At 26.3% G+C, this 13,315-nt stretch overlaps 1 protein-coding gene across 1 annotated transcript in view; it reads left to right on the top strand.

The window, feature by feature from the left end:
- The window catches only part of LOC129965589 (tetratricopeptide repeat protein 36-like), a 57,767-nt gene extending 57,019 nt beyond the window's left edge, over window positions 1-748 (top strand). The window contains exon 3 of the mRNA XM_056079618.1: window positions 304-748. Coding sequence (XP_055935593.1) covers window positions 304-548 — 245 coding nt within the window. The 3' untranslated portion in view covers window positions 549-748. The remainder of the gene's footprint in view (window positions 1-303) is intronic.
- The last annotated feature ends 12,567 nt before the right edge of the window (window positions 749-13,315 follow it).

Raw genomic sequence — 13,315 nt, 5'->3', positions numbered from 1 at the left:
ATCCAGATTGATTAAATCATAACTCATTTTAATTTTAGAGAAGAGCGCCAACTTTCGTAGTGAAATCATACAAAATCAACAATAGTGACGAATTATTTGGCCACTGAAAATTCTAGTATGATGACAATTAAAATAATATTTACTCTACAATCTCTCTATATGATTTTACAATGCGAGTGCAAAGAAAAAAATTATCTAAATAGCTTTCATCCCATTATCTGTGTTGATATAAAATAGTTTAACTCGAATCCGAAATTATTCAATGAACGAGTTGTAATAGCAAATTTTATTTTCAACTTGCAGCTGCTCTGGAAGATTTGAACAATACACTGAACCTGAGTGGAGGTAAAGGCAAATCAGCCTGCTTAGCTTATTGTCAGCGAGCTCTTATCTATCGATTACAGAACAAACAAAAGGAAGCAGTGGCCGATTTTGAGAAGGCTGCAGCCTTAGGAAGTGAATTTGCCCGATCGCAGCTGGTTCTGATGAATCCGTATGCAGCTCTGTGCAACCAGATGCTTCGAAAAGTAATGGCGCAATATCGTTAAGCAAAAGGAGTTATATCACAAACTATTTTATTTAAAAAATATATCCAAGTAACCCTTTTATGAAGAATTATTGATGCACTGGCATTGTTTGGTTTGGAATATATATATATAAAAAATTCTAGTACATATATGGTTTAAAATCATAACTTACTAGTTTTATATTATTATCATGCTACTTTTGTACTAAAAAAAATGTACTATGTGAAGTTTTTTTTTTTTTTTTTTTTTTTTTTTTTAAGAATAAGAATAAACATAATTTCATTTTTATTTGTTTATGTGTGCAATTTCCATACATTAAGAAAAGAATGCCTGAGAACAGAATTAATTAATTATTTATATGGATATATTAAGAAATAATTTGTTTTGAAGCCGAGCGTTGTAAATAAAAAAACTTTCTTTCCTTTTTTAAAATTATTTATTATTATTTTTTTTTTTCAATATACTTCCAAGCTGAAGCACCGAAAAATTTAAACAACAATAAAAATGTTCTTTTTTTCATGTGAAAATCATGTCAATTGATTTCTTTTAACAGGATGTTAAATAGGCATATTCTATCAATTATAAATGTGGCAAATACGGATATTTCTTATTTCTATACATTTCATTTTATAAATTTTTATCAAATGGGTCGCTTAAATGTTAAGTTTTCTCTGCTGTCTAATCAGATACCATGTTCCGTTTTAAAAATTTAAAACTGTAAAAAAAAAAAAAAAAAAATGTAACTTATGACAAAAAAATTATGACGTAATTTTAATTTGTAAGTTTAAGAAATAATGTAAACTGATCTACGGACATGCCATTTAAGTGTAAATGAATTTAATAACATTTTATTATTGATGAAGTTTCCAAATATGAATGTTCAAATTCTTCATTCAAAGTTTTTTTTTACTTTTAAAGCTGTATCCAGCTGATGGAGGATTGAAGGACTCAAGTAAGACCTTTATTTCCTACAAAAACACTAATAGCATTAATGACTGTCTTATGATCTTAATTTCGTCTGTCTTTACTGATAACTCATAAGTCTATATAGGGTAAATCTAAAGGGTCATATAATACATCTTTACATCTAGATGAATCCCTTGCTATTATCCTTAAAAGTATTGATTAGTTCTTCAGTCCAATAATATTTACTCGTTTTCAGTAAAATCAAATTTAGTTATAAATTCAATGACAAAATTCTCATGTGAAATCTAAATAAGGCATGAAAATAACATTAAACCTCAAGTTTCTCATTCAATCATTCAAATTTCCATCGTATACCGCCTTTAGTGATGTAACAGCACAGTCAGACTTTGTTTAACGAGCGATGTTACTCAAAACGGGTGGCAAGGTGACACTATCCCATGCGGAATTGGCTTTAGCAGTCCTTGGTTAAGCGCTTGTTTGAAGAGAACCCTTACATTTGCATGGAAGAAAATTGGCCGGATAGCGTTTCTGAAAAATTTGAGGAGGTGCCTGTGGAAGCAATCGACGAGATTTTATCTCTGGCCAAGATTATGGGGCTAGAGGTGGTTAGCAATAACATCGATGAAATGGTAGAATATAATCAGAAATACCGAAGAGTTTTTGAAGCTGTTTTCTGTTCCACAGCAAAAAGTTACGGAGGAGATTAGATCAGGACAGGAAGAAATAATGCACCGGAGTAGCAACTTTCCAATGAAATAAGAGAGACGTTGAAAGCTATGGGAAATTATTATTATTGAGAAGTACTTTGATAAAGCAGTAGCTATGCTCGCTACATATTCGATAATGCTGTGTCACATTTTCGCCAATTTTTTTTTGCGTAGCCGATAATAAATGTCTTTGCACAATTTTCTTGTAAGAAAAAGTATGTTATAAATAATAAATTATATATACATATATATGAAACGTAACGCGTTGTCCTTTACATCAATTCCTATGGAAAGAAGCGTTTCGTTTAACGGGTGTTTAGCGTTAAAAGTAAGATTCGAGTTAAGAGTAAGATGTTTCCGAATTTTTCTCAAATAAATACATATTAAAATGTTTACAATTTTTTTTTTTAAAGAGTGGTAATACAGTTTAGACTAGCATATTATCTGTAAGCTGCCAGATGCGAAAATAATGCAAAATGCTCTAAAGAACAATTTTGGTACACAGTTACTTCATAAGTAAGTACATGATCACTACAAATAATTTAACACATATTTAATTATTTCAAATTAATCGTATCTTGAATATTGATTCTCTATAACTTCAAAGCATATTATCGCATAAAAAAATTTAAAATTCATAAAAATCATTTCAACAATACCAATCTTAATCCTGAGCTAAGGTCCTTTGATCTTGATGTACGTTTAAAAAATTTATACAATGATACATGCAATATATTTTTATCATTCATTCGGTATTGAAATCTTTTAATATATTTAATGGTGGAATCAGTTTCATGATATTTCCTTTAATATATATATAAAAAAGAAAGTAAAAGAACTTTACAATTAAAAAATAATTTTCAAGATCTACAAGCTTATTTAGATTCAAATTTACTGAAAGTATCACATTTTTATGAATTTGTAAATTTGATACAGCAACGAGAACGAAATAGAAATGCTTTTTTACATAACATTAGTTACAGTACGATGTTCCTGACTAGAGGTATACATTTTCTTTATTTTTAAACTTCTTTATAATGGATATTCACATATAACTTTAAAAAAATAATGCATCATTTTGTTATTGAAATATTTCGGTCGGTATGAAATATACTGTCGGTTCCCAATTTTGGACATGCAATACATACAATGGCACCCAAAAATATTCGTAAAATTTCTATCCGTTACTAAGAATTAATATTTTAGAATGCGATTCTTTTTTTAATAATACCTACAAATGCATCTTAACAAAACTTCGTTTAATATTTTAAGGATGTACAGAAACGTTTACTTTGAAAGTTATTTCACAAATGTATTTCCATACTTCAAAGAAATTATATAAATTAATAAATAATAAATGTTCCAGTTCTCTCGAAATATGTTCTATGGGCTTAAATCAGGCGACTAAAGTGGTGATTTCAGATTTTGTAGATAATTACAGACACTAGAAGGGAAAATTGAGATAACTTCTGAATTATAATCCTAATAAATAAATAAATTAAAAAAAACGAGCTTTCCTAATATTTAGATTTTGGGCTGATATTAAAAAAAAGCAATGATTCATTATCCATTAATAAATATCAAATTACCTAGAGCTTTTGCTGCCTTATACCCGATGCAAAAGCACCTCCAAAGCCTTTCTTTACTATTCCAACTAAGTTCTTAGGATTAAATTTTTGATTTTCCATACAATTACATATTTACCAGAACCAAAATATTAAATTTATTTTCATCTGCAAATATGGCCCGATTTCAAAATGTTTCAGAGTTATTTATGACCGATTTCGCTAATGAAAGCCTACGTTTTTTAATTTTTTTTGCATTAACATTTTTTTTTTTTCCCCGAGGATAAAAGTTTATGTAATTCAGCTGATCTCAAAATTCGCCGAACAGTTTCAAATGAAAGTGAAGAAAACTTTGATAAACTGTACAGAAATATTCTCAAATATAGTGAATTAAAAAAAAAAAAAACTTTTTAAAAAATTATTAATCTCTTACTACATGGAGTTAACTTTCCTGGAGAATCATTTCTTACTTTTGTTTCCAATTCGATTTTCTTCTTCAAAGTGCTTTATCACATGCGGCACTGTAGAATGGATTAAATTTACAAATTTGACCATATGCCGAATTGATTTACTCATTATTATAATGAAAAATAATTGAATGTTGCTTGTTGTATCGTTGCGATTGCGAAACTAATTAAAATAATAAATAGAATATAAAGAATCCGGCAAATTAAGATTGAAGTTAAACGATTAACGAAAAAATAAAAAGTGGCAGACGATAATTTTAGTTATGAGTTGATTAAAACATTTTTCGATGTACGATCGCTTTAATAACACGCTTCATTTCTATTTTCTTGCATTTTCCTTTTTATTAAAAAAAAATGATTTTTTCCCCCGAAAATATGAAAAAAAAATGCTAGATTTCATATTTGAATTCAATTCCAGGTTGCAGCACTTTTTAAAAGTATATGAACACTTTGGGAGCCATTATATATATACGTCCATAAAAAGATTTTAATTCTCTGTTATAATAAGAGTCAATATAACGTACAAATTGAAATAAATATGCACAAAATACAGAGATGAACAAATATTTCTGTGAGCTTTGTCTTCAGCTTTTATTAATAACCAGAAAGAAAAAAAAGTCACTTCATGTATAGCCTTTTTATGGCCAGAATAATTTTAACAAAATCAACAGGGAACATTTAATCAACTTCATATAACAATTTCAAATGTTTTCATAAACTCGAAAGGGCTAAGAATAAACAAAGCACCCACAGTTTTGGCACAAAAAAGACATCAGCAGAGAGCAATGGGTGCATATTTGTTCAGTATTTTCGAATATATAGATATATATGTATATAAGCACATATAAATATAAAAACTGAACATTGCATATAAGAAATGCATGAGCAATCCATTTTTTCTTTGAATGGATTATAGAGGTTTCAATGACATTTCAATCAATAATTTCATAATAGTTATATTACGCTATACTTGACCAGAAGAATCAAAACTGCTATAAAATGATATTCTTAATATATTTAATTAATTTTTGTCTGGAAAATCCCGTTGCAACACTTCTACTTATGACAAGAGCAATGTTCACTCGTGTTTGAAAGGCAAAGACTAATTTTTCAATAAAGCATGTTAACATACAACAGCTGAAAGAAAAGGAATTCCTGCAGTTCCTATACTTATTTACATCTGCGATTCGATAAACGTAGAATTTTCTATTCTATTTTCTCTGTTAATATTTTAAATCCGCTTTGCTTTTTTTTATATATATATATATATTTTAAATCTTTCATAGTTAACAGTCTTGCATATAATAAGCAAAATTTTCTTTTATCAAGAGAACGGCTACAAAGAAACTCAAAAGAGATTTCAAACAGCAGACTAGCATCATAAAAATACTGTAAAGTATTTTAAAATCGGTTCTACCATTCTTACAAGAAAGTCTTACTTTTGACTAATTTTGCGTGGGAATCGAATAAGAGATAATAGCCTGCTGTTCAAAATCCAATTCTGAAAATGTTTTGTGAAGACGGGTGAAAAATAATCTTGAATAGAAAACAAATTAAAAATAAATAACCTTAAAAATATCCTTAGAAAACTGTGGAAATGGCTAAATAACCAGTTAAATGAATAAATAATAAATAAATTGGTAGCACTCAAAAAAATATTTTTTAACTGAGGAAATGTATAGGCTGCTTTTCAGTTATTGCATAGTGCAATATATTTTGATAATATAAACTACTTTAGAATATATCATAACAGCAATTTTTGTACAAATGAGAAATTTGATTCGCTTTTAAATCTTAATTAAAAAAAGTATTTTTTTTCCCGAAAATTATAGCTTTAGATTAAGGAGAAAATTGTGTTTTCTTTTTTAATTTAGTTGCATCTATAATTTAATTATCTTTACCTAACATAAAAAGTACACGCAAATTGTAAACTATTCAATATTACAATAAATTTCCTTTTCAGATATGGAAATAAAAACCTCTTAAATGCAAATTCATGCATATGTAATAAAATGTTTAAAATTTTCCCTCAACATTCTCTACATATGACACACTAGTTAAATTGTAGAAGTTTTTATGGAATACAAGTATCAGACAAGTGAAATATTGAAATTAAATAAATAAAATTAATATCCATCGTTTTAAAACAGCATCTTGAAAGATCACAAATTCGAACATCAAAACGCAAACGATTCATGATAATATTAAAATCAACACATATCTTGAATTATTACACATTTCTCTTAAAAAAAAAAAAGAATAAATAAAAATCTACAAAGATCGTCTGCGGTAAAAAAAGGGTAAGGAAAGGGTTAAACGAATTTGTTTTTATGACAGGCAGTTAGTATTATTAATGCTCACTGCTGCTACAAACTTTGCATTCATTCCCAAACATTGTGGGAGACAGAGGAATTCTTTTAAAAATAGTAACTATTAATAACGATTTTACAGGAAATTGGCAGGGAACACTAGAATTATTTCAGGTACCAGTTTATTTGAGCACCTACCAAGTTTTTTTTTGCGATATACCAGGTGCTTAAAATATACAGAGCTGCCCATTTTTTTTTTAAATAAACAAGTTAAGTTTAAAATTTTAAGACGTATTTATAAGACACTTTCACTTCATGTGTTTAAGATAGTCTTGCAAGCATAATGGAATTAGAATATAATATTATAATTACTAAACACTACACAATGAGAACAATCAATATTTTTAGAAATGCATCAATATTTGCATAGAGAGTTTGATATTCGTTGCTAAAGTAATTTTATCAATTAAGTACAAGCAAATGAGCTTGTCCTGTTAAGAGCATACAGGCAGTATTTATCTGTTATAAATGCAATATCATTAAGAAGAAATAAAATCATGATTTAAATTCAAAATGGAGAATAACATAAGGACAAACTAAGTGAAGCTTTTTTTCTCAGGGATCACTTACCACAAAATATACTGAAAGATCAGATGGTTAATTACTTGATGCTCTTTGTACAAAATAAATATTTTTGTATAAAACAGCAAAAACTATAGACTCATTTAAAAATTTTATAAATCCAATGATTTAAACAATAAAAATAACCTGTAAGGTAAAACCTTTTCAAGAAGTTAGCCACATATTTGCATAAGCAATAAGTTATTTTTAGGCTTAATGCAATATACAGATCTTGATTTCTGATATTTTTAATCCTTCTTCACAAAAAGGTAAATTCATATTGTTTTTTGACTGCATGAATCCTACAGAAAATTTATTTTATATGAATTAACAGCAAATTGTTTCTTTAAAAATAAAGTATTTTATTTATTTATTCTGCTTTACTTGAAGGGGAAAGACCATGTTAAATGCAATTTTTTTTTTTTTTTCCAATTCAAAAAAAAAAAAAAAAAAAAAAAGCAAGCCACTGATAAAATATTGTAAAAATTAGGACAGTCTCTCAGACATTAATTATAAATTAAATTTTATTCAATAACTACAAATATTTCTTAAACGAATTAAACCTCATAAATATTTCAGGATTTACAAAATCCAAATTAGAAATAATACTTAAATAAAACAAGCACCATTTTTTCCTCATTCAAAAATAATTTAATATGCAACATTTATAAAATTATTCTTCAAAAAAATTTCAATAGTTTTAGAGTATTTTTCAATATTTTAAATATCTGTGAAAATAATATAAAAATTAATGTTATTTAATAAAGTTGTAAATATCTCTCTTAAAAAGATTGGCTATATAACAGCTGAAACTGTTACTTTATTTTCCTGTTACTTATAAGTTGCATTATTCAATTTTTAAAATAAAAAATAAGACAATTAAAAATAAATACATAAAAGCATATAATGAAAACATATAAATGGGTGAAATCAGTAATTTGGTGATATGAACATGAGCATCAAGTTGTGAAAAGTAACTACATCAAAACTTTAAACATAAAAACATATCAGTTTAACTAATAAAAAAAAAATGCAGATATATTGGGAAAATATTATAGAATTTAAATAAACAAATAAGGGAAAAATATAGAATATTTAAAAAAACAATAAAAAATAAAATTCATATTTATATATATTATAGAATATCACATATACTTTTAACTAGCAACAATGCTTAAAACTACATTTAAACACATTAAAATATCACATTTTATATAAGAAACAATACTACGAAATTTTATTTCATAATAAAAAATTCTATACACAATTAAAATCTAAAAATACATGCTGGCATGAGCATACAATCAAAACATAGAAGTTTAAACATGCTAAAAAATTTCTTGCACATAAACTATTTTTTTAATTGAGCATCTTTGTGTTAGTAGAATTACATGTAATACATACATTTAAATGCTGATAATCATGAACTGTAGAAATTATGTGAAAAAATAAACATTTATCAGCAGAAAGCATTAAATTAAGCATCAGTACCAGCGACCATTTCTGTACACTTAATATAAATCAATTATCTATGCTTAACTTTTCCAAACTTTATCATTCATGTTAAATGAAATTCTACAATTAAACAGGAATTAGAAAACACAATTCTCAAATTATTTTGGAGAAGAAAATAACTAAAATACACATTCTGTTGTCAAAAAAATAAATAAAACAAAAAGCATTAACAATGATGTAGATATTATCTACCATTGTTTTTTAAAAGTATAATTCACTAACCTGTTTCTCACTTGCAATTGCCACATACAGTTCTGTTTTTAAGTTTCTGAATATATTTATAATTAATCACAACCATTTCAGAACATTAGTTGTAGTATGTATCCCATGCTCATAATGTTGCACATATTCAAGTAATAATATTAAAAAAGAAACATTTTTTCTATAGATATACTGCTTATTCAAGGCATCTTTCTTTTAACTGATAAGATTTTTTCTCTTATTCTCTAACCAATAAGTGAAAGAAGTGGTAGGGAAAGGGGATGATTAACCTGCTCAATAAAAAGAATCTTCACATAATATTTTTGACACAAGGTCATTAGTTATAAAAATTCAGTACAGACTGTATACATAGTTTTATGTACACGGTCTCAAAAACGAAAATAAATATTAATCTCAGTTTATACAAATACCCCATACAGTATAATAATATTAATTAGAGAAGACCAGTTTTAAATTAAAATGCAATTCTAAATCATTAATTATAAATTAGTGTCAGTATTAAAAATGGGCAATATTTCAACCCAAAGCAAAAAAGGATTAGTAGTAAGCTACACTATATATACAGCTAATATAACAGCTAAATACTTTAAAATATACCCAAGGAAAAACAATAGCGAAAATTTTAAATAAATTTAGGAAAAAATAAAAGGATTATAAATAATTGAAAGAAGCCTAATTAAATTATTACTTCTCCAGAAAAATTCATTTCTCAAAGAAACAAAGTTAATATTTTGTATATGTAGTCAACTTTTTTTACATTCTCAAACTGCATTCCAGCTTTAAATCAAAATTTATTTTTTATAAAGAACTTACTGTAAATGGAGCTTTCTATCCCAAAATATTTATGAAAAAAAAAAAAAAAAAGAAAAAAAAAGAATTTATTGAATACAGATCATTTAAATAACATGTAATGATTTCATAGTGAATGAGTGATGATATATTGGGGGAAAAAAACAGATCAGAATTTTGATAATTTGAATAAGATTCGATTATCTTTATATAACAGATTTAACCAGACTCCTAAGTGATTAATAGGAATTTGTATGCACAATTCAAGATAGAAATGACAGCAAATTTATAATTAAGAATACAAATGTAAAAATGATCAGCAATTTAAAAAAATATGCTGATAATACCTTAATTTGAATGAAATTATTGAGCATTAAGAAAAAATGCTGCAGTTTTTTAAAACACATTCCGAAAGTAAAAATAAAATGCATTTATATTAAGCATAAGTTGTTTTTTTTAACAATTAAAACCAAATTAACTAATGCTAAATTCTAACATTATCCATGTTAATGTTAAATTCTGACAATGAACTATTATCTTGCAGATATATGTCTCATAGATCAGGGATAGAAAAGCACCATTTGAAATTAAAACTGACAATCAATAAAACATTGTCAGCACTCAATATTATATATATTTATACCATTTTTAAAATAACTTTTTTTCAAAACTTTTCTTAAATAAATGGAATATATTCTTAAAAGTGAAAAAGGAGAATATTAATAGGTATATAATTTATTTTAAATCATACTTCATTAAAAAGAACTTCAAAAAGTAAATACCAAAAACGAATAACATTAGAAACTTCTTAGATTAGACTTAATGGCCTTATGAAAGGGGGGGGAGGAGAATGCATACTCAACAAAGCATCACAGTAAGAGCTTTTCTTTTTAAAGTTTTCATGGCACATATATGCTCATACTGCAAAATACATTTAAATGTATGTCACTATAACAAGAGTATTGACACTAGATGCTGAATATATATTCAAGCCAATTTATGCAATAAAATTTTAAACTGGGCAGCTCAAAAAGTGATATGGGAATACACATTTGTGATTCCAAATTCTTTTTAGAACATGAGACTATTTTTAAGCATATTTTTTCTTAATGTGTATATTTTAATGTTCATAAAAATCCTTTATTATAAAATGGAATCAAGAGAAATATTAGCACCACACCCTTTCCTAGTGATTAAAGTAAAAACCTTACACTTGAATAAGGATACATACCAGTAGCAATACAGTCTGTTAAATGCACATACAATATAAATGCTTACTTTTTGTACTTCTCATACTTCTCTTATTATTATATATATATATATTTATATATTTACAATCATAAACCTTTACAATCTGATTACACATTCTGTAATTCTTACAGAGTCACATTTTAAAATCATCTTTCTACACTTTACAATTTACATGTCTGTTTCATACACTTTAAAAATAAGAAAGAGCAATCTCATACTAAAAGCATATGAAATAACTTATAATTAAGAACTCTTTGAAATAAATGCTATCAAAATTATAAAAATAAAAACATTAATAGCAATAATCAAAATATCACAGTAGATAAAAATCATAAATGACTAGAAGATCAAAATTTCAATAACAGCATATATAAAATTTTAAATAATTAAAGCTAAAAATTAGATTTTTTCCCCCGTTGTTTGCAATACTACAGCAGGAGAATGCATATTTCCAAATACTATCAATCTGATCATTGCACGAGCATGGTTAATATAGACATTTAAGGATTATTCATTAGACACTTAAATATTTTTTATGAAAATAGTAATAAACAGTAATGAGTTTTGACTTAAAATCTTTCAGTCATGAATAATACATGAAGAAACAACAGAGGCACTCTAATATAGTTAACAGTGAAATTCTAATTATATATCATAGTAATTAGTTTCATGGAAATCATTGTCATAGACAATTTAAATATCAATTCATGAATAAATATATAGAATTATGCATTTGTGGATAACAAATTGATAATAAGAGTTGCTACATATGAAAAAAGAGAGTATATATTAATTTCATTTCGAAAACAGGAATAAATAGGAAACAAATAATTTAGTATTAATATATAATTTTTCCAATGATATGATCTAGTTTTATAAAATTAAATCATCTTATACTTTTATACACAAAACAGGAAGCATTCAAGCAGATAATTAAGTTTGAATTTCAAAATATTTGACTAGATAATTCAATATAGTCTCAGCTTTTTGAATATCTTCTATATTTTACAATAAACAGATAAATTTTACTTCCATTAAATCTAATGATACATGAAATGTATGAAGTAAAAATAAATACATATAAATCTACAATTCTCAAAGGAACTTCACAGAAAGTAATATTGGACCAGTTTAACACTAAATAATTTTGAAATAATCAAGATTTGAAATAATTTTATTCTCTAAATAAAAAAAATGTTTTCCTAATTTCAGTAATAAATATTTCTTCATATTTTAGTTATATAATCATGTGCAATACTTTTGCTTAGGTAAGGCAGCAAAGTTTTATTACTTTCACATAAAGTATTTTACAACTACTACTTGTAGCTAATATTCTGTAAAAAAGAAACAAAATCGAAATTATTTTTATTTATGAATTACAAATTATTTGATGTACTTTGTTACAATCACAAGCTTGTGCACTTGACAAGCAAAGAGAAGGAGTTAAAATCATTTACAATTAAATTATTTGACCAAAGTACGATAAAGTATTATTTGACCAAAGGGAGAAAATTTGTGTAAAACTGAGAACTGTCCAACTGTTTTTTCAATAGACCATCAATCTAGCAAATTATATATAAAAACAAGTTCATTTAAAAGAACACGATGGGCTTCTAATAAATATTTTTGTTTTTCCAATAAGCGAGGAGTCAGCTGAATAGCAAGCAAAAGGTCTCAAAGCAACAAACCAGCAACTTTCATAACAAAGTTACAAGATTTTACTTCACAAATTCTTTAGTGTCTATCACTGGTCCAATATTTACTTAGAACTGACAAAAATAAAACCAATAAATATTATTAAAAAGGTTCATATGTAAATCTCTATGAAAGTTGTCTTCAAGTGGAAAATGCATTCAGATCATTGTTTGAGATAGTAGATATATTTTGAGTTTTCAATAGAACCCTACATATTTTGGCACTGTTCACAGAAAAAAAAATATTTCAAAATACAAAGTACAAAATTTTGAATAAACATTAAAATTTTCTTTCTTGTTTAGACAGTTTAGTAAAATGGTATATATACTACATCCATAAGTATCCACATACAATAAATTCAGTCAGCTATTTCACATCAGATATAAAAGGCGTTCACAACACCCAACACATTTATACTGAAATAATTGCGAAAAATTTGCAGTATTTAGTATTGTGCAACAGAAATGATGTATCATAAAAATTTGTGCATAGGCCACATTTAACATTGTCATTGTGATTTGAGAATTGTATGGAAAATATCTATAGCTGCCAAAAACACACCCAACATCTGATGAAAGTTGAAATAAAGCATGCGTTTAAAAAGTCTAGTCAATATCAAATAATGCACACCAATATTTCTTCCACAGTATAATTAAGTACAGAGGGCTGTGTGTGAGCCTGTTTTTACCTGTGATATAAGACACAGGTATCTATAGAAAA

The sequence above is a fragment of the Argiope bruennichi genome, chromosome 4, assembly GCF_947563725.1.
Source record: "Argiope bruennichi chromosome 4, qqArgBrue1.1, whole genome shotgun sequence".
NCBI classification, from domain to species: domain Eukaryota; kingdom Metazoa; phylum Arthropoda; class Arachnida; order Araneae; family Araneidae; genus Argiope; species Argiope bruennichi.
The sequence above is the reverse complement of the archived record's forward strand: the minus strand, read 5'-3'. Positions and strand labels throughout refer to the sequence as shown.